General features: G+C 45.3%; 1 protein-coding gene across 1 annotated transcript in view; it reads right to left on the reverse strand.

Annotated features, from left to right (window-relative positions):
* LOC140387119 (EF-hand calcium-binding domain-containing protein 5-like) overlaps positions 1 to 25,832 on the reverse strand; it is a 254,349-nt gene that overhangs the window by 52,527 nt on the left and 175,990 nt on the right. Inside the window, exons 12-16 of the mRNA XM_072470130.1 lie at positions 15,847 to 16,133; positions 10,343 to 10,512; positions 8,654 to 8,873; positions 6,689 to 6,841; positions 2,906 to 3,012 (exon numbers count right to left, since the gene is read on the reverse strand). Of these exons, the coding sequence (XP_072326231.1) occupies positions 2,906 to 3,012; positions 6,689 to 6,841; positions 8,654 to 8,873; positions 10,343 to 10,512; positions 15,847 to 16,133 (937 nt within the window). The remainder of the gene's footprint in view (positions 1 to 2,905; positions 3,013 to 6,688; positions 6,842 to 8,653; positions 8,874 to 10,342; positions 10,513 to 15,846; positions 16,134 to 25,832) is intronic.

Consider the following 25,832-nt stretch of genomic DNA (forward strand, 5'->3'; position numbering starts at 1 on the left):
ACTCATCTCACAATCTGACCTCGACACCATCCGGGCCCGACCAAGCAGTCTTCCACCGGGCTGCCAGCTCCTTGACTACAATGGCAATGCCATAGCTGCCAGTGGATCGTGTCAACTAGGGGTATCCAACAAGGTGATCAAGGCAACGTTACGATTTGAAATCGTCAGACCTGACAGGGCGTCCCTGCTCAGTGCTCGCGCCTGCAAACTCCTGAACCTGGTTCAGCGAGTCCACACCATGTCATCGTCACCGGCGACGGCCCCGCCCGATGGAAATTTGCAAGCCGACATAGACGACATGATCACAGAGTGCCACAGTGTATTCGATGGAATGGGCACACTCCCGTACCGATACAAAATACTGCTCAAGCCGAACACCACCCCTGTAATGCATGCACCACGCCGAGTGCCGGCGCCCCTCAAGGATGCTCACGATGCTCCACTTCTCCAGTTTTCACCCTAAAAACATTAAAGAAGCCATCCCCTATGGACAAGCTCTCCGTATACACAGGATCTGCTCAGACGAGGAGAAGCGTAACAGACATCTACAGACGTTGAAAGATTCCCTCGTACGAACGGGATATGGCGCTCGTCTCATCGATCGACAGTTCCAACGCGCCACAGCAAAAAAACGCACTGACCTCCTCAGAAGACAAACATCGGACACAACTGACAGAATACCCTTCGTCGTCCAGTACTTTCCCAGAGCGGAGAAACTACGACATCTTCTTCACAGCCTTCAACATGTCATCGATGAAGATGAACATCTTGCCAAGGTCATCCCCACACCCCCACTACTTGCCTTCAAACAACCGGGCAGCCTCAAACAAACCATTGTTTGCAGCAAACTACCCAGCCTTCAGAACAGTGACCACGACACCACACAACCCTGCCATGGCAATCTCTGCAAGACGTGCCAGATCATCGACATGGATACCACAATTACACGTGAGAACACCACCCATCAGGTACACGGTACATACTCGTGCGACTCGGCCAACGTTGTCTACCTCATACGCTGCAGGAAAGGATGTCCCGAATCGTGGTACATTGGCGAGACCATGCAGACGCTGCGACAACGAATGAACGGACATCGGGTGACAATCACCAGGCAGGAATGTTCCCTTCCAGTCGGGGAACACTTCAGCAGTCAAAGACATTCAGCCTCTGATCTCCGGGTAAGCGTTCTCCAAGGCGGCCTTCAGGACGTGCGACAACGCAGAATCGCCGAGCAGAAGCTTATAGCCAAGTTCCGCACACATGAGCGCGGCCTCAACCGGGACCTGGGATTCATGTCGCATTACATTCATCCCCCACCATCTGGCCTGCGAAATCCTACCTACTGTCCTGGCTTGACACAATTCACACCTCTTTAACCTGGGGTTACCCCATCTCTGGATCTGTAAAGATTTAATCACCTGCTAATGCTCGCATTCCAGGCATTGTCTGGCATCTTTGAATCTGTCTATATATATGAATCTGGAACATACCTCTTCATTCACCTGAGGATGGAGCAGCGCTCCGAAAGCTAGTGACATCGAAACAGACCTGTTGGACTTTAACCTGGTGTTGTAAGACTTCTTACTGTATATTGTCAGGCATATATAGATATATATATATATACCTCAGTATTTATTTAACTAAAAAAAAAGGGGAGATGTCATAATATCCACTCATGTATATAATGAGATGCAGACAGGCAGTGATTGACACATAGGATGACCAGTAAGCACACAACACAGCACAGCCAATCACCAGACAGGACACTATCACTATAAAGCCAGAGGGCACTAGGTTTCCCGCTCTCTCGGGACCCAGCTACTGAGACAGTCAGAGTCCACGAGCTAGCAATCACAAACACCATGCGGTCGCTAGTAAGTCTGGTCAGGCTTCTACAAGGTCACTAGTCAGATCAGGGGCGGGATTCTCCCCTACCCGGCGGGCCGCGGGGCTCCGGTGTAATGGAGTGGCTGGAACCACTCCGGCGTCGGGCCGCCCCAAAGGTGCGGAAGTCTCCGCACCTTTAGGGGCCAAGCTCTCACCTTGAGGGGCTAGGCCCCCGCCAGAGTGGTTTGCCCTTCGCCGGCTGGCGGGAAAGGCCTTTGGCGCCACGCCAGCCGTGGCCAAAAGGTCTTCGCCGGGCGATGCATGCCAGTAAAATCGTGGGGAGCTGAGTGGATCAGCTCACCAAATTGATCTTGACATTGGGGAATTTTACCAAACTTGGGATCGTAATTGGGCAGGCTGTCCACCACTAAGAGGATGGAATTTACAAAGGACTTACTGATGGCCAGTTTACTACACCCCCACCCCTCCCCACCCCCACTCCTCACCCACCCCCTGTCCCATCAGCCAGACAGGGGGATTGCCAGCTGAATGAAAGCAGTGTCCCTGCAGGAACTCTGGGGCAAGGATTTATGTGGCAAAGAGGGGTCTGCAGGAAGGCAGCCCTTGCAGCTCCAGTGGTTTGCTTGGGGTGGAGGGGGGCTGGATTTCCCCCAACAATCAAGCTCTCAAATCTTTTAATGTATCGTTCCTTACCTGCCTCAGCTGTGATCACCACTCACGGTGACACTGCTGAGGGCTGCTGGCCCTCTGATCAAGCCGCCAATTCTTAGAGGCAAGCTAATTGGCTGCCAATGGTAAAATTGAGAGAGGGAGGGGGAGAACCATTGGCCACTCACTGTGTGCCAGCCATCTGCCCGGTTGGGCAAAATTCAGCCTGTTAACTCTCTTCCTCTCCTCAGAAACTGCCTGGCCTGCTGAGCCTTTCAAGAATTTCTGCTTTGATTTCTGATTTCCATCATCCGCAATACTTTGCTTTTGCAGGCGCTCCAAGGTTGGGTGGAGCCTGAGCAATCTAAAGCTGAGCCGTCAATTGTTCATTCTCACGATAATGGCAGACCTGAAGTAATTGTTCTTCCTCTCCAGGATTATTGGCGGCACATTCACATCGGACCATCCTTCCTCAAAGTCATTTTCTGTCGTCATTGTTTTGCATAAAACGTAATCCTTTGGCATGGAAAAATCATAGGTTAATGGAAAGGAACTTTGCCAACATTTCATTACATTCAGTAGCTTTATCATTGAGCTGTAGCTGACAATTAGCACAATATTTTCAGTGGTATTTTTGGAAAAACGTATTGTCTCTTATATCTGACAGCCCAGCCACTCCAATGATCAGTACAGCGATTGAATTAAAAGGGTTTGCCTTTGATTCCCGGCCATCATATTCCACTGTGTTGTCCATGTGAGAGTATCTTTAAGAAATGGGTGTTTATTACTGCAGGGGTGTCAGAGTGTGGGTGGAGCTGGGCTGTCTGTCAGCTTTTAGTTTCACTTTCAGAAAAGCTTGGGTGTGTCTGTATTTTTTGGTTTCGTTTCAGTGTTGGAGCTGCAGTCAGCCAGAGAATGTGTAATGCTGTTCTCTCTGCCATGTAAAGACTATCTCTTGATCATTTGGTGAATTCAGAGTGATAACTGCACTCCTTAGTGAATTTAAACCTGATGTGCTTCTGTTAAAAGGTTTTTTTAAGTCAATTGGATGTTAAAAGGAAAGTAAGGATTACTTAGTGTTGTAGTCTTTGGGGGTTGTATTTGAATTAATGGTTGCTAAGATGTTCACTGTATCTTTTAAAAAAGTTAACTTGAGTTTATAGAATAAACATTGTTTTGCTTTAAAAAATACTTTTTCATTTCTGCTGTACCACACCTGTTGAGTGGGCCGTGTGCTCCCCATACCACAATCTAGTAAAAGTTGTGGGTCAGGTGAACTCCATGATACATTTTGGGGTTCACTAAACCCTGGCCCATAACACTTGTACGGGTGTTAATCAGGGCAAGAAACGGAAAGTGATACTTTTTCGATCCAAGCTAATTGTTTCTTGATTTATGATCACAAATATTGACAGTTTTGGAAAATTGATGGTCAATCAAGACAGTTATCGAGAAGTAAAATGACTCCAAGAGGCAATAAAACAGCGGTAATGTAATTTTACTTCTAAATTACCGTAAAAAAGATTATTCAGCCTTTGGTGAATTTGCTTAACTAATACACTATTTATATAATTTACCTAAGAAACAAAGAAACTATGACAAGAAACAATGCTGAACTAATTGACACAATCTTAAATGAATGTTAGTTACAAACGTTAAAAAAAAACACAGAAAAAAAGAAATGTTTGAACATGTTGGGTGCGGCAGTAATGGTTCTAGTACTGAAGTAACAATGCTGAATATTAAATCCCATCAGAACGACAATGAAAGTTATCAAAAACTGAAAACATTGTTGAAAATTCAATTAGATCACAATTGTCCTTCAAGCAAGGGAATGTGTCACCTCCCCCTGATCCATCGTGCATGGGCTCAAATGGGTGGAATCTTGTGAAGCTCCTGGGAGCGGGAAACAAGGCAGCAGGGGCCAAAAGTCAGCATCCTGACGGGATGAAAACATGGAATTAAATTGGTGTTGGACTGATAGCGGATCGAGCTTCGCAATGGCAAGCGCCGGGGACCCCTTAATACGTTCGCATACCATGCTGGCACATTCAAAAGCAACATCACCAGAATTAAGTGTAGCTTTCCAACTAAGAAATGAGCAAGTGAGAAATACATGACTTCAAATTCACTTAAATGTGGCCTGCAGGAGGCCAGACTGCCTTCCTAGTGGATTTGGACTGAGTACAAGCTGCGTTTTCTTCTGTGGAAAGCGTTGTTCAACTATTAGAATGGAGATGTTGATGATTTAAATCAGGAGGCAACAGTCAAAGGGAAATGGAGCATGGCTGACTGAGAGAAGGAGAGGTGGCAGTCTATGAAGTCTCATGGGAGACAGAAAGGGACGCTGGACTACACAGGGAAGGTGAATGTTGAAAGATGTTAGGGCAAACATGATAATGGAGAGATCAGGGTTCAGGGTTATACAGGGAAGATCTTGTGGAGTCATGAGAGGCAAGGGCAACAGAAGGACGGTCAAGTATGATAGAGGGAGTGTTAAGGATGATGAAGTGCAGATTTATGGGAATGGGTATAGTTCCATTGTGTTTCGGGGAACTCGAACATCAATGATAGTTGGTCAAGGGCGAAGGAGGTGAGTTAAAGGTCACTGACGATAGGGCAAGGATGATGGAGTGAGGGTCAAGGGTGGTGGAGGGAATGTCAAAGGTGATTGAGGGATGATGCAGAGTGATGACTTTCAGTTCCAGTGTCGCTGTGCAAGTGTCCACAGTAATAGCTGCATCAACAAAACGTTCTCTACAATGAACTGTGAGGTTGGAGTTGACCACTCCAGGGGCAGGGAGACTGGGGTGTGGCTGATGTTAAGTATAAAGCTTCTCATTGATCAAACATGCTCACAACAAGAGGGAGGACTATCTGCTGCCATCCCTGGGAAGCAGGATTAGATTTGGTTTTGGGTTTATTGTCCCACCATTCTTGGACAACATGAAGAATAACTTGCAGGGACTCAATGCGGTACCATGGGTCCACACTTTGTTTGCTTCAGGCATTTGCCACTTTTGTAAGGGGTGGCAGCAGCTCCAGCGTTCAACAGGCTGGGTGGGGGTGGCAGCTGTTGAAATTGCCACAATCTCCTCTCGGACATGCGATTTTGATGCTGCTGCCTTGCAGGAAATGAATGTATATCGGGTACCATTTAAATATCGCGCCTGAATCTCCAATTCCGTGAGGTAAAGAGTTAACTTCTTCTTCACTCCTGCCAAGTAGAGAAGTGGTGTTGCAATTGTATAAGGTTTTTGTGTGACCACATCTGGAGCATTGTGTCCAGTTTTGGTCTCCTTATTTGAGGAAGGATGTGGTGGCATTGGAGGCATTTCAGAGGAGGTTCATCACATAGATTCCGGCGATGAAAGGGTTGACATATGAGGACAGATTAAACAGTTTGGGCTTATGCTCACTGGCGTTTAGAAGGATGAGAGGGGATCTGATCAAGGTGTATAAAATGCTAAAAGGGATTGATAAAGTAAACGTAGACCAAATGTTCCCCTTGTGGGGCAATCCAGAACGAGAGGTCACGGATGAAGGTTGAGAGGCGGTAGATTTAGAACAGAGATGAGGAGGAACTACTTCTCACAGAGGATGGTGAATTTGTGGAACTTGCTGCCCCATAGTGCGGTGGAATCTTAGTCATTAAATGGTTTCAAGAAGGAGATAGATAGATTTCTGATTTTACAAAACGGGTTCAAGGGATATGGGGAACAGGTAGGGAGTTGAGACCAGGAAGAGATTGGCCATGATCTGATTGAGTGGCGGATCAGGCTCGAAGGGATGAATTGCCTATTTCTGCTCCTAATTCCTATGTTCCTATATGATTTACGGTGCTCCTCACGAATGAATACCTAATTGTCTGGCCCCAAGGTTATCACACCATCTGATTTGGCACATAGTTTAAAAGTGCTATTGAGAAACAGAAAAACCCTGCCACAGACATTGCCAGATCTTTGTAGGAAGCTTTGAGGACAGTGGCAAGTGCTCCTGCTTCAGTGCTGACTGCAAGATCTCGGGCCATTTGATTCTCTAATTTAAAAGTAATTATACTGAATGACAGAAACAGCCACAATTAACCTTGATTGACAGCACAAATGAAACCAGTGAGTCATGCAAAATGAAAGAACAATTATATTCTGCTAAACTACCTGTAAAAGGCTGATGAGTGAAGTAAATGTAATACCTTGTTACTTAAAGGCTCCGCCAAGTAGGTGATAACAGTCTTGACACATTTTGCTTGGTAAAATAGCCACAATACAGCACTATCCACAACTTTCAGGATGTCATTCCGGACACGGACATGATGGTAGGCAATACTAAATGCCTTTGCTACACCCTAAGAATCAAATTGTATCCAATGTGTTTTAATTTCTCTTTTAAATGTTCAACGTGCAAAAAGAATAAAAGTGCACAATAAGCACACGTGTGCAATTCCTGCTGCTGAAGTACCTCAAGTGAAATATAGGATGCAATTTAAGGACCACGCTGTGCATGAAAAGCAGCTTGCTGCAGCGCAGTGTGGCTGATAGAAGCCGGGAGACCCCGGCGCCCAGGAGCTACCCGGCTCGCAACATCTGACGAGATCTTTTCTTAATAAATTAATAGTACCCAATTCATTTTTTCCAATTAAGGGGCAATTTAGTGTGGCCAATCTACCTGCCCTGCACATCTTTGGGTTGCGAGGGCGAAACCCACGCAGACACGGGGAGAATGCGCAAACTCCACACGGACAGTGACCCAGGGCCGGGATAGAACCTGGGACCTTGGCGCCATGAGGCAGCAGTGCTAACCACTGTACCACCATGCTGCCTACTCGCAAAATCTAATGCAATCTCACGCGACACTGCAATGTGAATCCTGCCCATTGTGGGCGGGATACATTTTCAGCAAATCTGCATATTAGAGCGAGACAGTTAGTCTCACTTTAATGTGCAGATTACTGAGTTATCAGATGCATAGGATCAATCCCCTCCGTCTTGGAGACCTAGGGTGAGTGCCGTTCAGTACTGGCTTCCACAAACCATGACCAGACGGAACGGCACTCATCAGGGTCTCCCTGGGGATTGGAGGCCCATCGGCCCTTTGGGCAGAGCGGTACCGTGGCACTGCTGGTGCTACCTGGGCAGCCTGGCACTGCCAGCCTGGCACCTGGCAGTGCAACCTGGGTGCCAGCCTCACACTGTCAAGGTGGCATGGGTGGTGTCAGGATGCCAGGTTGGCACTGCCAAGATGCCAAGCTGCCATGTTTTGTGTGGGTAAGATTGGGCCGGGGAGTCCTGCGTGGGAGTTGGGGGGAGTGTAGGGTGGCTGGGGTCCCTCCCATAGTGCATTGGGCTTGGGGGGAAATCAGGAGTCACTTTGGGGGCCTCGGAGATCGGGGTGCCATTTAGAAATCATGGCGCCCCGATCTCTTGCTACACTGAGGAGTTCCGGCGAGTGGAGCTCCTCAGTGTATAAAATGGGGCGATGTGCGGCCTCGGCCAGGCATTCCCTGTTGAGACCCCTTATCAAACATGAGTCGCATTTTATAGCCATGTTAGCTGTGAGCGCTGGGAAACATACAACTAAACACGTTCACTATGGGACTTTGTTCCCATTTAGTTAAATCGTGCCCATAATTTGCTTACAGGAGTTGTACATTTATGCAAAGTATGGCTTGCCCAATGCCATACCACCTCAATGCCATTATACCTCAGTATAATGAAACCTATGGGAAGATAAGCACTGAGGGATCACTGTTCCACACATTGTCAAATTAGACTTCCCAGTTTACTGAAATAGCGCCTGTCATGTTAATTTATTTAGGTGCATTTTTCAAAATGCTTTGTACCTGCCATTATTGTAGAGGTAGATAATTACAGATTATTGGTTAATGGTCCAGCCTCTAAGTAACTGCTATAAATTAAGTGCAGCACAATTGCAACAGCAATATGTTGAAAGGTGATTTAACAAGTTCTGAACATTGAAAAGGAAGCTAGTTATTTCTTTTATAACTTTTCAACAGCTTAGAATCCTCAAAGCAGCATTAAACACAGGCCACCTGCTCGGTGCACTTTCTACTGATTTTCCATTACTTTTTCAGCTCTAACCTTTTGCAAGATTAATGGGGACTGGAATATAGATCTTCACCCTGATATTGCAAACTCACTTGGTAAAAATTGATCTCCTGAGCAGTGAAGTACTTCTCACAGTGATCTCGCAATGTGTCGACGCCCAAGACTCCAAACACTCTGTTATACTGATCCTTCAGTGGGACGACTACGAAGGATCCGGTTATGTTTTCCCGATGGCAGTTCCATATGTGAACTCTGCCATGCTCCTGAACTTTGAGGATATGCAATGGATTCCCTTCATCAACTGCACCAAAACTAGATTAAAGACAAAAGACAGAAAAGATAAATGATTGATTTATGAACCATTTTCATTTTCTTTTCATTCATTTAGAGTACCCAAATCATTTTTTTCCAATTAAGGGGCAATTTAGCATGGCCAATTCACCCACCCTGCACATCTTTGGGTTGTGGGGGAGAAACCCACGCAAACACGGGGAGAATGTGCAAACTCCACACAGACAGTGACCCAGAGCCGGGAACGAACCTGGGACCTCGGCGCCGTGAGACAGCAGTGCTAACCAATGCGCCACCATGCTGCCCCCATTTTCATTTTCTATTTATCAAAGTGTGTGTTCCACTTCAGCCAGGCAGTGAAGGATAGTAATGTAGCCGACTGCCTTGATGCACTTCCCAGCTTCGTTTACACAGATTATAAATTATTCACCTCAAGATCCAACAAACACAGTTATTAGCCTGTTCCTATGAGCACAAGTGATTCTCAAGTCAATGCATGCCCACCACCTGATTACATTTGAACATCCAATTAATACATATTTAACAGTGAGGGGTATCAGTGGGGATTGTAACATTTTTCATTTTGGACATCCAGGGTCAGTACCAAGCATCTAAGTCAGGTAGTGTACAATTTAGTTCTGATTTAAGCTCTACTTTGCACTAGCAAAGTGTTTCAGCAGCAAGCTTACAAAACTAGCTCTTCCTTCATTTAGTAAAGGCAACGGAGTCATTCAAGTAAAAATGAAGTGCTGGTTTATTCACAACAGAAACATATATACGCACAAAGGACCTGGTTAGAGTCCGTCCGCAAGAAGGACCCAGACTGTCATTGCCATTTCAAACGTCCACATGTCCGTCCTTGGCCTGCTGCAATGTTCCAGTGAAGCCCAGCGCAAACTGGAGGAACAGCACCTCATCTTCCGATGAGGCATGTTACAGCCTTCCGGACTCAACATTGAGTTCAACAACTTCAGACTGTGAACTCTCTCCTCCACCCCATTTTTATTTCTATCAATTTATCTTCATTTCTTTTGATTTGGTTTATTATTGTCACATGTATTAGTATACAGTGAAAAGTGTTGTTTCTTGCATACTATACAGACCACAAATGTGTACCATAAGTCCACCTATCTTCAACTCCACAGCATCACTTCACTCCATCCTGCTTTACCCTGCCCGATATTCAGTTCTATTGAGTGCAATAGAATTGAATATTGGATGGAGCGTTTAACAGGCAGCCCATGTAATACCATCCATTTTGCACAACCTCAAAATTCTACCTCACTCTGTGGTTTGTACCAAGGCACAGTCCTGACATTACCAGACTGCCTTCTTTCTGTTGGCCTACAATTTATTTTAGGTTCTTAATTGTCAGCTAGCTGCATGCACAAGTAGGACCTGGGTTCAGCATTTCAATCTAAAAGAGGTTTGACTACACATATCCAAAAAAGAACTGTTACTTAAAGCTAGCTACAAATGTAAATGCTCACCTTACACCCATGTCTCTGTAGAGTGCCTGATTCAGGACAAATGGTGCATCTTCCAGAGTGCAAGCCACATAGTGGAGGAAGTATTCGCCCCTCTCTGGCCTGTGATTGTTACGTCTCAGCAGGGCTATGGACGAACTTATTTTCTTATTCTCACCGTGAGCTTCTGAATCCTGTTGTGGAAAAGTGCCCATATTACCATGTACAGGCAGAACATTTGTCCGTGTAGAAAGTCTGAAAAAAGCTCATATTTCAACTGCTATAAACATAGGTGTTCACCAATAATGCTCCACGGAAAATACAGGTACAGGAATGATTTCCCAAGACGCTTCCTTTATAAACTTCTGAAAAGGTACAAGCAAGTGACCAATAAACCCCAAAGGAAATATATAATGGTAATGTGAAAGTCTTAAGAACATGTCCCAGACATATTGAGTAATGAAATACTTTAGTTCTATAATGCAATTGGAAATTAATTCATAATTGCTTTCCCCAAACAGCTTTCCTTTAAAAGTCATGAGTGATTTTTTTTTTGTAAAGGTGCATTTACAATTTTGCGACCAATACAGTCCAAATGACTTACTTTTTCATGAACACATTGCCAATAACACTATGCTCAGCAACTTAGAGCACCTCTTTCCCTTTGGTGCTGCATTGTGTATTTTTTGCACAGCACTTTGGAAGCTGGTTAGCTGTAGTGAGCTGTTGGGTTACATCTGCCACCAGTAGCCGGTTCCCCGATGCGGTGGGGAATCGAAAAATTGGGATTGGCGATAGGCGCCGATCCGATCCGCCCCCCGCCCCCCCCACTGGTGGCAGGATCAGTGTTCACACCTACGTGCCAGTGCGAGGATGTAGTTGGGTGTGTAGGTTAGGTGGGGTTATGGGGATAGGGCGGGAGGAGTGGGTATAGGTAGAGTGCTCTTTCAGAGGGTCGGTGCAGACTCGATTGGCCAAATAGCGTCCTTCTGCACTGTAGGGATTCTGTGAAAAGAAAATTATCCAGTTGCGATAGACAATGATAACAAATCCAAATGAACAACGCAGATGTGGTTGTGGAAGAAATGACCATTGGTAATGCCCCGGATGATGTGGAGTCTGTGTGGGTAGAGTTGAGGAACCACAAAGGCAAAAAAAACATAATGGGAGTTATGTACAGGCCTCCTAACAGTGGTCAGGACCAGGGGCACAAGATGCACCACGAAATAGAAAGTGCATGTCAGAAAGGCAAGGTCACAGTGATCATGGGGGACTTTAATATGCAGGTGGACTGGGTAAATAATACTGCCAGTGGACCCAAGGAAAGGGAATTCATTGAATGTTTACAGGAGGGCTTTTGGAACAGCTTGTGATGGAGCCCACGAGGGAACAGGCCATTCTAGACTTAGTGTTATGTAATGAGCCAGACTTGATTAAAGATCTTAAAGTAAGGGAGCACTTAGGAGGCAGTGATCATAATATGGTTGAATTCAATCTCCAATTTGAAAGAAAGAAGGTAGAATCAGATGTAAAGGTGTTACAGTTAAATAAAGGTAACTACAGGGGCATGAGGGAGGAACTGACGAAAATCGACTGGGAGCAGACCCTAGTGGGAAAGACAGTAGAACAGCAATGGCAGGAGTTTCTGGGTGTAATTGAGGACACAGTACAGAGGTTCATCCCAAAGAAAAGAAAGGTTATCAGAGGGGGGATTAGGCAGCCATGGCTGACAAAGGAAGTTAGGGAATGCATCAAAGCAAAAGAGAAAGCCTATAATGTGGCAAAGAGTAGTGGGAAGTCAGAAGATTGGGAAGGCTACAAAAACAAAGGATAACAAAGAGAGAGATAAGGAAAGAGAGGATCAAATGTGAAGGTAGGCTAGCCAGTAACATTAGGAATGATAGTAAAAGTTTCTTTAAATACATTAAAAACAAACGAGAGGCAAAAGTTGACATTGGGCCGCTCCAAAATGACGCTGGTAATTTTGTGATGGGAGACATGGAAATAGCCGAGGAACTGAACTTTGCGTCAGTCTTCACAGTAGAAGACATGAGTAATATCCCAACAATTCCGGAGAGTCAGGGGACAGAGTTGAATATGGTAGCCATCACAAAGGAGAAAGTGCTAGAGAAACTAAGAGGTCTAAAAATTGACAAATCTCCGGGCCCAGATGGGCTACATCCTAGAGTTCTAAAGGAGATAGCTGAAGAAATAGTGAAGGCGTTGGTGATGATGTTTCAACAGTCACTGGAATCAGGGAAAGTACCAGAGGATTGGAAAATCGCTGTTGTAACCCCACTGTTCAAGAAGGGAACAAGGAAAAAGATGGAAAATTATAGGCCAATTAGCCTGACCTTGGTTGTTGGCAAGATTCTAGAATCCATTGTTAAGGATGAGATTTCTAAATTCTTGGAAGTGCAGGGTCGGATTAGGACAAGTCAGCATGGATTTAGTAAGGGGAGGTCGTGCCTGACAAACCTGTTAGAGTTCTTTGCAGAGATAACAAATAGGTTAGACCAAGGAGAGCCAATGGATGTTATCTATCTTGACTTCCAAAAGGCCTTTGATAAGGTGCCTCACGGGAGACTGCTGAGTAAAGTAAGGGCCCATGGTATTCGAGGCAAGGTACTAACATGGATTGACGATTGGCTGTCAGGCAGAAGGCAGAGAGTTGGGATAAAAGGTTCTTTTTCGGAATGGCAACCGGTGACGAGTGGTGTCCCGCAGGGTTCAGTGCTGGGACCACAGCTGTTCTCCTTATATATTAACGATCTAGATCACGGGACTTAGGGCATTCCGGCTAAGTTTGCCGATGATACGAAGATAGGTGGAGGGGCAGGTAGTATGGAGGAGGTGGGGAGGCTTCAGAAAGATTTAGACAGTTTAGGAGAGTGGTCCAAGAAATGGCTGATGAAATTCAACGTGGGCAAGTGCGAGGTCTTGCACTTTGGAAAAAAGAATAGAGGCGTGGACTATTTTCTAAACGGTGACAAAATTCATAATGCTTAAGTGCAAAGGGACTTGGGAGTCCTAGTCCAGGATTCTCTAAAGGTAAACTTGCAGGTTGAGTCCGTAATTAAGAAAGCAAATGCAATGTTGTCATTCATCTCAAGAGGCTTGGAATATAAAAGCAGGGATGTACTTCTGAAGCTTTATAAAGCATTAGTTAGGCCCCATTTAGAATACTGTGAGCAATTTTGGGCCCCACACCTCAGGAAGGACATACTGGCACGGGAGCGGGTCCAGCGGAGATTCACACGGATGATCCCAGGAATGGTAGGCCTAACATACGATGAACGTCTGAGGATCCTGGGATTATATTCATTGGAGTTTAGGAGGTTGAGGGGAGATCTAATAGAAACTTACAAGATAATGAATGGCTTAGATAGGGTGGATGTAGGGAAGTTGTTTCCATTAGCAGGGGAGACTAGGACCCGGGGGCACAGCCTGAGAATAAAAGGGAGTCACTTTAGAACAGAGATGACGAGAAATTTCTTCAGCCAGAGAGTGGTGGGTCTGTGGAATTCATTGCCACAGAGGGCGGTGGAGGCCGGGACGTTGAGTGTCTTTAAGACAGAAGTTGATAAATTCTTGATTTCTCGAGGAATTAAGGGCTATGGAGAGAGAGCGGGTAAATGGAGTTGAAATCAGCCATGATTGAATGGTGGAGTGGACTCGATGGGCCGAATGGCCTTACTTCCACTCCTATGTCTTATTGTCTTATGATCACAGATAAAAACAATGGCAACTACATTCTACATTGTTAGCTTGTTGGGTATTTATTTTTAGAACGTGGAGGTCCCATCCTAGCAGGCACCTTCTCCAGTCTTAAAGTCGGCTTAAATATATGGGTTTTACCAGGTGATTCTTAGCAACTTTAACAGCATTTATAGAAAGCAGAAGGACAATGGTGTAGTTTTAAAGATGAAATGAAAATCACTTATTGTCACAAGTAGGCTTCAAATGAAGTTACCGTGAAAAGCCCCTCGTCGCCACATTCCGGCTCTGTTCGGGGAGGCTGGTAGGGGAATTGAACTGTGCTACTGGCCTGCCTTGGTCTGCTTTAAAAGCCAGCGATTTAGCCCAGTGTGCTAAACCAGTGCCTGATGGTGCAGAAACAAAGAGATCTGGGTGTTCACAAACACAAACTTCTGACGGGAGCAGAACAAGTTTGTTAAAAAGCATGTAGGATCCTTCCTTCCAGAAATGATGAATTTCCGTCATGTGGAGAGATTGGAGTAGCTGGGTTTGTACGCCTTACAGCAAAGAATGTTATGGGGAGATTTAATAATTCAAAATTATGAGATGTTTTGAAAAAGTAAATAAGAAGTAATTGGCAGGTGGACACCAATTTAAAATAACTGCCAAATGAACCATGGGGTAGATGAAGAGAATTTTTTAACACAGCAAGGTGTTCTGATCTGAAGTATGCATTGTATGAAATAATAATGGAAGCAGACTTCAAGGGGAACTTTCAAAAGAGAATTGGATGTGATCGAACAGCCTCATCGTGCCCAACTCAGTGACGTGATGATGCCGTTAAATCTCGCGGGAGGCCTCTCACGAGATTTGGGATGCTCAGAATGCCTTGCGAGATCTAACGAGATCTCACGAGATGTCCGTGATCTGGATTTCGCCCTCGCTGGGCAGTTAGGTTCACTTAACTATGTCTGCACCGTATTCTCCCAGCATCCCGGAACGAACACCCATGCCTGAGAGACCTCGCCGTGGTGCCGTTTAGCACTTGTCCACAAAAAACATGGACCAGATGTAACGGCACCACTGGGTGTGTGGGGGGGTCATCTCTCCGGTGATCAGAGGCCCCCAGGTGGTTAGGTTCCAGGTAGGGTGGTACCTTGGCACTCCTGCTGCCACCTGGGCACCTTGACACTGACACCAGCCACCTTGGCAGTGCCACCCAGGCATCCTGGCACTGTCCGGGTGCCTGGGTGGCACTGCCAGGCTGACAGGGCACGGCCAGGATGCCAAGCTGGCAAGGCCAAGGTGCTTAGATTCCAGGTTGCCCGTGCCTTATCAGGTGGCATGAGAGGGGTTCGAGAACTCTCAACAGGTAAGTTGAGGCAATGAGGGGGTCTGGAGGCCACGGTCGGGAGTCGAGAGATCGGGGTGGCATTTAACAATGAAGTTAAGTGCAAGGTACGCCCTGTCGAGGCCAAAAAGAAACAGAGTCCCATTTGGTAGCACTGCAGGTGCCAAAAAACACCCTGCTTTTCATGCCCTAAACAGTACTCTGTTTTTTGAGCATTGTGCCCGTAGACTTGAACAGGAAGAATTGCCAGGGTATGGAAAAATAAGAGACAAGTGGAATTAATTGTATAGCTCTTTCAAAGACCAAACAGGCACAAAGGACTGAGTCTCCTTCTGTATTGGATGGTTCTATGATGACAATGTAAATCAGTACTGACGTATTCTTCACTATGTTTGATGTTTAGATAGCCCAATTGAATACTAATTTAAAGAAGAGTACAAATAAACCCATGATAATCCATGCTACAATACAATCCTACCTTATAAAGGGTCTGGAAAACAGATTTATACACAAATTCAAGACTGGAGCTAGAGGTCTCTGCTGCTTGTTGGATATCGTGAAGCCACTTTCTCCTGGCTGTACGTCTTAATCGCTCTATGCAATTCTGTTCATTTCTGACTGTGAGAAATGTCACCAGGCTGTCAAAATCAGTTTCATTGTCGGAGATTTCAGCAGCAATTGTTTCAATGTATAATGAGAACTCTGCCTTTGACAAAGTGGGATTGACCGCATTGTACTTGCGGAAGAATTTCAGCTTGTGATGGGCTGTTGAAGAAATACAAAGTAAGTTATTTGCAATGCTATCAATTTCTGCAGTGAATGAAATCAAATGTGAAAAAGAAAACCTCTTTTTTTAATTAGCTTCTTTTCCATGAGCTGTTAAAAGATATGACGATACAGTTGTTTTCTTTCACATCAAAGATTTAATAAAATAGCAAAAGAAGAACTTGTAAATAGGTCATAAAATGTACAATATGAACACTTCTGGCTGGACAGTTGTGACCAACAGAATATCCTTGGGATCCACCCTCAACCCTTGATGGTGGTTCTCAAGTACAATGCTTATGTTTTCAGATGGTATCTGATGTGGATAAATGATTTAGCCTCAGTCCCTGGAGAAGGAATGGAGCTTGATCAGACTCTCTAATTGAACTGTATGTTTCTAAAATATTATTTTTTTCAGTTCTTGCTCTCATGATGGATTGGTGGATAAAGCAATTGTCCAATATAGCAGTAAGCCATGAAGCTCAGAAGGCCGCAGGTTCTAATCTCAGTTTGCGCTGGATTCACTGATGACAGTCAAGACAGCAGTTGAGATGCTTGGTACCCATGGGCCAGGAAGGAAGGAGAAAAAGCAATCAGGGTATCTACACTTGACCTACTTCTAAACGCATGTGATCCGTTCTCAGCCGTATAAGATGTGAAAGCTCTAAGCTCAATTCCTGCTTTGTACCAAGTTAGCTGATCTAAGTAGGACATGGGTTAGGGTGACAAAATCATTCCCATTTTGCCAGGGTTTTGAGGTGGGACAGAAATATGCTACTCCTGATTGGTAAACAATGAGAACTAGTAAGTAAAAGATCAACTTCAACTGGGATGGCCCAGCGCCGGGCGTCAATCAAGGTCAGAATTCTCCTGATGTCAGAATTAACTTTTGCTGCTGGCAGCGCATCCCTGCCAACGGCTTTCATGGCGGGGTGGGGTGGTTTCAATGGGAAATCCTACTAGCAAGCGGCGGGAAGATCGAATTCCGCCGGCAGCGAACGGCGCGCAGCTGAGAAACAGACGGCTGGGGGACTGCGGAATCCAGCCCCATTGTTCATTTGTCAAAGGAATTAAAGGATGCTAGCTCCTGTGGAACTGCGCCCCAGCACTGGTAATGATCTTCAGGTTAGGAGGGATAGAAAATGAATAATACTGAAAGAAAGAAAATGACAAAATAAAGATATTCCCGCATCTTCTGAAGAGTTTAAAATAAAAGCATATTATTACAAAGTAAAAATTTGTAGTAATCCAAAACTGTAAATGGCTCTGAAACAGCTGCTGTTGGATTCACTCAGAAGAAATAGAGTTCATGTAAATAATCCGTAAAAATTGGACACTGGCCCAGATTTTACACTTAGCAGCAAAGGAATGGCAAATGTCACTCAGCTTGTTGACAGGTGGCCAGGGACATTTGACCAGCTTTAAAGCAAAGACTCATCAGGTGTCTGCTTGAGTACGACATCTGCTTCAGTAGCAGATCTGGTCAAAGTTTGGCCTGTGGGCCATTTCTGGTGTGGTCTGCAGCTAAGCCAGGGAAATATGCCAAGCAAATGAGTGAAACATGTTAGAAATACAAAATGAAAGCTCCAACATTAATGTTCTTCCGCAGGAATGAGGCTCTACATGGACAAGATGGGCCGAATGGCCTCCTTCTGTTCTGTGACTTTTCTATAGTTCTATGCAAAATTAATTTTTCGGGGTCAAAGAGGTTGTTCAACAGAAAATATCATTTATTGTGCCATTAAACTTTTACTGTCAAATGAACCAACCCATACTTTTTTAAAAAAAAATGTTTATTAAAGGTTTTCATAAAATATCAATAACAAAATGAGAAAGAAAAAAGAACCCAACAGGGTTAAGTACAAAACACAGTCTAAAAAAGCAACCCCCAAACTCCTCCCCCCCCCTGTACATAAATAATAAATTAACATTAACACTGCCATTTGTAATGCAGAACTAGTGAGAAGTACAGCCAGTTCATTCCATTGCCATCATCTCAATGCCGAGCCTATCAGCAAGACTGCAATAGTGCATTCGATTGAGGAGCAGGGTATCTCTGACAGACACAGGGAGAAAGTGCGAACTCCACACAGACAATCGTTCAAGGCCAGAATTCAACCCAGGTCCCCGGCGCTGTGAGACAGCAGTGCTAACCACTGTGCCACCGTGCCGCCTGAGCTCAATACAATCATAAGGCATAACTTAATATCTCTACTGGTTGAACCAGAGAACAAGGGAGAAATGGGATAGGCCGTGAAAACATGGTAAATGGTGCACAACGTCCCACGCAACGATTGCTCCCAATTGCCACGTGAGTTCAGAATATATTTTTTGTGCCGTGTTTTCGTGCATGCGCCAATATATATCTCCCTCCACTCCAGCAGCGCCAATGGCACCAATGGCAAACTGCAACCTCCTCTCGTTGGATAGTAGACCAACCTGCACCCAAGCAGGGACCAATCACAGATTCTTTACAATCAATTTTTTTTTAAAATTGAAACATACAACAAAAATACATGAGAACCCCAGTTCTAAATGTGCGCTACACATATATCACACAATGCAACATAACCCCAGCCTCAGGCCCAGTACAGAACCAATATCACTCCACATATTTATACATAGAGGACCAGCAGGAACATGTTTGGATTATGATCAGTGCTGTCAACACCTCCCAAGATAAACAAAAAAGGAGAACTAGAACTACCAGGAGTGGATCACAGGATAACAAAGAATCGGGACCCCACCATGGGTCTGTAATCCACTGGTGCACACACATCACCTATTGATGAAGAAAAGAACAAGTTACTCATTCAAACAGGAAAGTGTTTGAATGAGTAACTTCATTAGGTGGGGGGCACAGGCTATCAACCCAGAGTTCAGGTCTTGGGTCAGTCGGAGGCCCCCTGTGCTGAGAAGAAGCAAAACACACCCTCTCAGAGTGTCCCTAATACGTGACTTTGAGAAGAGGCATCCCAAATTCCAGGAGGCAACAGGATACCGACCATAGCACTGGCCTAGCCCAGCTCATTCTGGCATATGAGAATCAGTACCCCTAGGATCTCCAGCACATGTCAAAATCTACATTCCAGCCGATCCTGCACCTCACCAGCCACACCCATAGCAGACCACCAGCCCCATTTACTTGGTAGGTGGGAGGGCGGGGAGGCGAATCACCCCAACCATCCACCCACTCCCGCTACAATACCAGGAACCTCCCACAGACCACCAGATCGGACCAGGATTTAGAACAGTACACTGCTCACCCAGGTGAAAAGAAGAAGAAAATAACCCTTAGGGAAGAATGCCCGAGCTGCCCTCAGAATATTAGACATTGCCCTGCACTGCACGCCATCACAATAAATTACTGCGCTGCTTCAACAGAGACACAAACACTGCTTCCACATGGAAAACCCAACCACAATTGATTGAAATCAACCTTTTGAGTTAGCTATAGATAATAGATAAAAGGTTTATGTAAAAAGATCATTAAGAGTAATTAATTAAATCAATATATATTAACCATAACAGTAAGGAAAGCTGAATGCTTGGGAATCTATCAGATAAGCAAACTGCTAGAACCTACAACTCCAAACAAGCAGAAAGACCCTTTGTGTTAGAGAGCTGGGCTAAGATCCCAGTTCCATGTCCATGGTAACAACAAGTCACCCATAGTGAGAATCTCTGGTGGGAAATGTGTTTCGCTATGCAGAAAATGGAAAAATGCAGACATTTTTTATCTCTTAATTTGACAGACAGACACTTTGGCCGAATTAAATAAATTATAGATTAGTTAAAACCAATCACAGCTGTAACGAGGACACACCTTTAAAGATAGTAATCTCCTTAAAAGTTCAGGTGTCGGGATTGGAAAGCCATTCTAGAATCAATTCAACCTATCTTCTGAAACCTATTCTATCTGCTTGCTTTGCAAAACCGCTGTTTAATTCTATTTTAAACTGCGCAGTTGTTTTGTACTGTGTATCTTGATTTGAAGAAATTACCACGAGCTATTATTGCATTTTGAATTCCACAATCTGTATTTGCGAAAGACAATCATTCTGATTAGCTTGCTGCAGGGCTAGTCAGAAAATCCTACATTTTGTACTTGAAAATGACTTACTAGTAGACAGTCAAATAAAGTTTCAATTAATTGGACCAATATCGCAGTCTGAGATTTCTGTTATTTGGGGACCGAGAAGGGGTGACGCATACTCAGGGTTCCGAATAGACACAGAGACCGATCAACAATGAAGAGGACACTCAAGAAACCACCATATAAGACCACCTGGAGTAGGGCACCGAACTCCCCCACAGGAGGAAAGGTCTCAAACAATGTAGAGTTATGACAAACAGTTTCTCTCCAACAAATCAGCCAAGGATTGACAAAACCCACTCTCAATTCCTCCTGTTCTAATAGCTCGAAGGAGAAAATGCCAAAAGAACACTCCAATCTCATTGAAAAGTCAGAAGAAACCCAGTCTTCCTCAGGGTACATAATCTGTCCGGGCCGCAAAAGGAGACAAGCACGGATTCTTATATTCAAAATAACAAAAAACAAAATAAAAAGCCGATACAGTTAGCTCTAACTGCAGGGTTATCAAAATAAATTTGAAGCATTGCGCAGATCAAGGAGACACAGCCTGAGTGAGTGAGACACAGACAGAGTGAGAATTTGAAACTTGGTAATTTGGTGCAATGAGGTAACCAGGAAAGGTAAGTGATAAATCTAATCCTGTTGTTTTTCAGTTAAAAGTGCAATGTAGATTAGTGTCTGATTGGCTGAAGCTGCCCCCACCCTAATTGCTGAGAGGCAGTTATCTGGCAGTCACCTGAGGCCTGTTTAGGGGCACAAAGGTACACATTGTATTCTTCTCTTTGAAGTTTAAGTAGCGTGAGTCATCCTAAAGTCTGTATAAAAGACAGACAGAAAGCGCACTTAGCAAGCATTGCGCAGGTCAAAGAGACACAGCCTGAGTGAGTGAGACACAGACAGAGTGAGAATTTGAAATTTGGTAATTTGGTGCAGTGAGGTAATTCGGTGAAGAGTGGGAGAAGGTGCTTTTTCCCGACTGTTTTGTTCTCTCTCTTTCTTCTGGCCGGTAACTTTTAATCAGCAGGGAGAGAACCTGAGAACATCTGAGACCCTCAGAAGGTAAGTAAGTGATTTTTACTCATTTTTACTTTTATTACCTTTTCAAATTGTGTGTGTGTGTGTGGGGCGGGGGGGGGGGGGGGGGGGGACTGAAGTGACATCACAGAAAAGCTGTGACCTGAGTGGCTGGTTGGGAATCTACACTAAATTAAAAAAATTAAGCATTGGTAACTAATTAAACATAATTACTTAATTATAATTTAGAGGGGTATCTAAGCCAGAGATCGGAGAGTACTATATTTAGCTTTCACATTTATAGTAGAAATCTAGTGCTAGGAAACAGATAGTTAACAGTAACTTGAAATTTTTTTAAAAAAACTTTTAACTTTAATTTACTAATTAATTGACGCAATGTCAGTTAGAGGGGTGCAGTGCTCTGACTGTGAGATGTGGCAGATCCGGGAGGCTTCCAGCGTCCCGAATGGCTTCATCTGCAGTACGTGCACCCAACTGGTACTCCTCACAGACCGCATGGTTCGGTTGGAGCAGCAATTGGATGCACTTAGGAGCATGCAGGTGGCGGAAAGCGTCATAGTTATATAAATGTGGTCACACCCAAGGTGCAGGCAGAGAAAGGGCAGGCAGTCAGTGCAGGAAGCCCCTGTGGTTGTCCCCCTCTCGAACAGGTATACCCCTTTGGATACTGTCGGGGGGGGATAGCCTATCAGGGGAAAACAGCAGCAGCCAGAGCAGTGGCACCACGGCTGGCTCTGATGTTCAGAAGGGAGGGTCAAAGTGCAGAAGAGCAATAGTAATAGGGGACTCTATAGTCAGGGGCACAGCTAGGCGCTTCTGTGGACGTGAAAGAGACTCCAGGATGGTATGTTGCCTCCCTGGTGCCAGGGTCCAGGATGTCTCCGAGCGGGTAGAGGGCATCCTGAAGGGGGAGGGCAAACAGGCAGAGGTCGTTGTACATATTGGTACTAACGACATAGGCAGGAAGGGGCATGAGGTCCTGCAGCAGGAGTTCAGGGAGCTAGGCAGAAAGTTAAAAGACAGGACCTCTAGGGTTGTAATCTCAGGATTACTCCCTGTGCCACGTGCCAGTGAGGCTAGAAATAGGGAGATAGAGCAGCTAAACACGTGGCTAAACAGCTGGTGTAGGAGGGGGGGTTTCCGTTATCTGGACCACTGGGAGCTCTTCCGGGGCAGGTGGGACCTATATAAGGACGGGTTGCATCTAAACTGGAGAGACATAAATATGCTGGCCGCGAGGTTTGCTAGTGTCACACGGGAGGGCTTAAACTAGTATGGCAGGGGGGTGGGCACGGGAGCAATAGGTCAGAAGGTGAGAGCATTGAGGGAGAACTAGGGAATAGGGACAGTGTGGCTCTGAGGCAGAGCAGACAGGGAGAAGTTGCTGAACACAGCGGGTCTGGTGGCCTGAAGTGCATATGTTTGAATGCAAGAAGTATTATGGGTAAGGCAGATGAACTTAGAACTTGGATTAGTACTTGCAACTATGATGTTGTTGCCATTACAGAGACGTGGTTGAGGGAAGGGCAGGATTGGCAGCTAAACGTTCCAGGATTTAGATGTTTCAGGTGGGATAGAGGGGGATGTAAAATGGGTGGCGGAGTTGCGCTACTGGTTAGGGAGGATATCACAGCTGTACTACGGGAGGACACCTCAGGGGGCAGTGAGGCTAGAAAGGTAGAGATCAGGAATAAGAAGGATGCAGTCACAATGTTGGGGGTTTACTACAGGCCTCCCAACAGCCAGCGCGAGATAGAGGAACAGATAGGTAGACAGATTTTGGAAAAGAGTAAAAACAACAGGGTTGTGGTGATGGGAGACTTCAACTTCCCCAATATTGACTGGGACTCACTTAGTGCCAGGGACTTAGATGGGGCAGAGTTTGTAAGGAGCATCCAGGAGGGCTTCTTAAAACAATATGTAGACAGTCCAACTAGGGAAGGGGCGGTACTCGACCTGGTATTGGAAAATGAGCCCGGCCAGGTGGTAGAAGTTTCAGTAGGGGAGCATTTCGGGAACAGTGACCACAATTCAGTAAGTTTTAAAGTGCTGGTGGACAAGGATAAGATTGGTCCTAGGGTGAATGTGCTAAATTGGGGGAAGGCTAATTCTAACAATATTAGGCGGGAACTGAAGAACCTAGATTGGGGGCGGATGTTTGAGGGCAAATCAACATCTGACATGTGGGAGGCTTTCAAGTGTCAGTTGAAAGGAATTCAGGACCGGCATGTTTCTGTGAGGAAGAAGGATAAATACGGCAATTTTCGGGAACCTTAGATAACGAGAGATATTGTAGGCCTCGTCAAAAAGAAAAAGGAGGCATTTGTCAGGGCTAAAAGGCTGGGAACAGACGAAGCCTGTGTGGAATATAAGGAAAGTAGGAAGGAACTTAAGCAAGGAGTCAGGAGGGCTAGAAGGGGTCACGAAAAGTCATTGGCAAATAGGGTTAAGGAAAATCACAAGGCTTTTTACACGTACATAAAAAGCAAGAGCGTAGCCAGGGAAAGGGTTGGCCCACTGAAGGATAGGCAAGGGAATCTATGTGTGGAGCCAGAGGAAATGGGCGAGGTACTAAATTAATACTTTGCATCAGTATTCACCAAAGAGAAGGAATTTTGAGTCTGGAGAAGGGTGTGTAGATAGCCTGGGTCACATTGAGATCCAAAAAGACGAGGTGGGTGTCTTAAAAATATGAAGGTAGATAAGTCCCCAGGGCCTGATGGGATCTACCCCAGAATACTGAAGGAGGCTGGAGAGGAAATTGCTGAGGCCTTGACAGAAATCTTTGGATCCTCACTGTCTTCAGGTGATGTCCCGGAGGACTGGAGAATAGCCAATGTTGTTCCTCTGTTTAAGAAGGGTTGCAAGGATAATCCAGGGAACTACAGGCCGGTGAGTCTTACTTCAGTGGTAGGGAAATTACTGGAGAGAATTCTTCGAGACAGGATCTACTCCCATTTGGAAGCAAATGGACGTATTAGTGAGAGGCAGCATGGTTTTGTGAAGGGGAGGTCGTGTCTCACTAACTTGATAGAGTTTTTCGAGGAGGTCACAAAGATGATTGATGCAGGTAGGGCAGTGGATGTTGTCTATATGGACTTCAGTAAGGCCTTTGACAAGGTCCCTCATGGTAGACTAGTACAAAAGGTGAAGTCACACGGGATCAGGGGTGAGCTGGCAAGGTGGATACAGAACTGGCTAGGTCATAGAAAGCAGAGGGTAGCAATGGAAGGATGCTTTTCTAATTGGAGGGCTGTGACCAGTGGTGTTCCGCAGGGATCAGTGCTGGGACCTTTGCTGTTCATAGTATATATAAATGATTTGGAGGAAAATGTAACTGGCCTGATTAGTAAGTTTGCAGACGACACAAAGGTTAGTGGAATTGCGGATAGCGATGAGGACTGTCAGAGGAGACAGCAGGATTTAGATTGTTTGGAGACTTGGGCGGAGAGATGGCAGATGGAGTTTAATCCGGACAAATGTGAGGTAATGCATTTTGGAAGGTCTAATGCAGGTAGGGAATATACAGTGAATGGTAGAACCCTCCAGAGTATTGAAAGTCAAAGAGATCTAGGAGTACAGGTCCACAGGTCATTGAAAGGGGCAACACAGGTGGAGAAGGTAGTCAAGAAGGCATACGGCATGCTTGCCTTCATTGGCCGGGGCATTGAGTATAAGAATTGGCAAGTCATGTTGCAGCTGTATAGAACCTTAGTTAGGCCACACTTGGAGTATAGTGTTCAATTCTGGTCGCCACACTACCAGAAGGATGTGGAGGCTTTAGAGAGGGTGCAGAAGAGATTTACCAGAATGTTGCCTGGTATGGAGGGCATTAGCTATGAGGAGCGGTTGAATAAACTCGGTTTGTTCTCACTGGAACGAAGGAGGTTGAGGGGAGACCTGATAGAGGTATACAAAATTATGAGGGGCATAGACAGAGTGGATAGTCAGAGGCTTTTCCCCAGGGTAGAGGGGTCAATTACTAGGGGGCATAGGTTTAAGGTGAGAGGGGCAAGGTTTAGAGTAGATGTACGAGGCAAGTTTTTTACGCAGAGGGTAGTGGATGCCTGGAACTCACTACCGGAGGAGGTGGTGGAAGCAGGGACGATAGTGACATTTAAGGGGCATCTTGACAAATACATGAACAGGATGGGAATAGAGGGATACGGACCCAGGAAGTGTAGAAGATTGTAGTTTATTCGGGCAGCATGGTCGGCACGGGCTTGGAGGGCTGAAGGGCCTGTTCCTGTGCTGTACATTTCTTTGTTCTTTGTTCTGTATCTAACCCCGTGCTGTACCTGTCCTGGGAGTGTTTGATGGGGACAGTGTAGAGGGAGCTTTACTCTGTATCTAACCCCGTGCTGTACCTGTCCTGGGAGTGTTTGATGGGGACAATGTAGAGGGAGCTTGACTCTGTATCTAACCCCGTGCTGTACCTGTCCTGGGAGTGTTTGATGGGGACAGTGTAGAGGGAGCTTTACTCTGTATCTAACCCCGTGCTGGACCTTTGTTCTTTGTTCAGCCTACAAGATGGCACTGGTTGTGCTGGAACACGTCCATACAACTGA

Source organism: Scyliorhinus torazame, chromosome 12 (assembly GCF_047496885.1).
Source record: "Scyliorhinus torazame isolate Kashiwa2021f chromosome 12, sScyTor2.1, whole genome shotgun sequence".
Classification (NCBI taxonomy): Eukaryota; Metazoa; Chordata; class Chondrichthyes; order Carcharhiniformes; family Scyliorhinidae; genus Scyliorhinus; species Scyliorhinus torazame.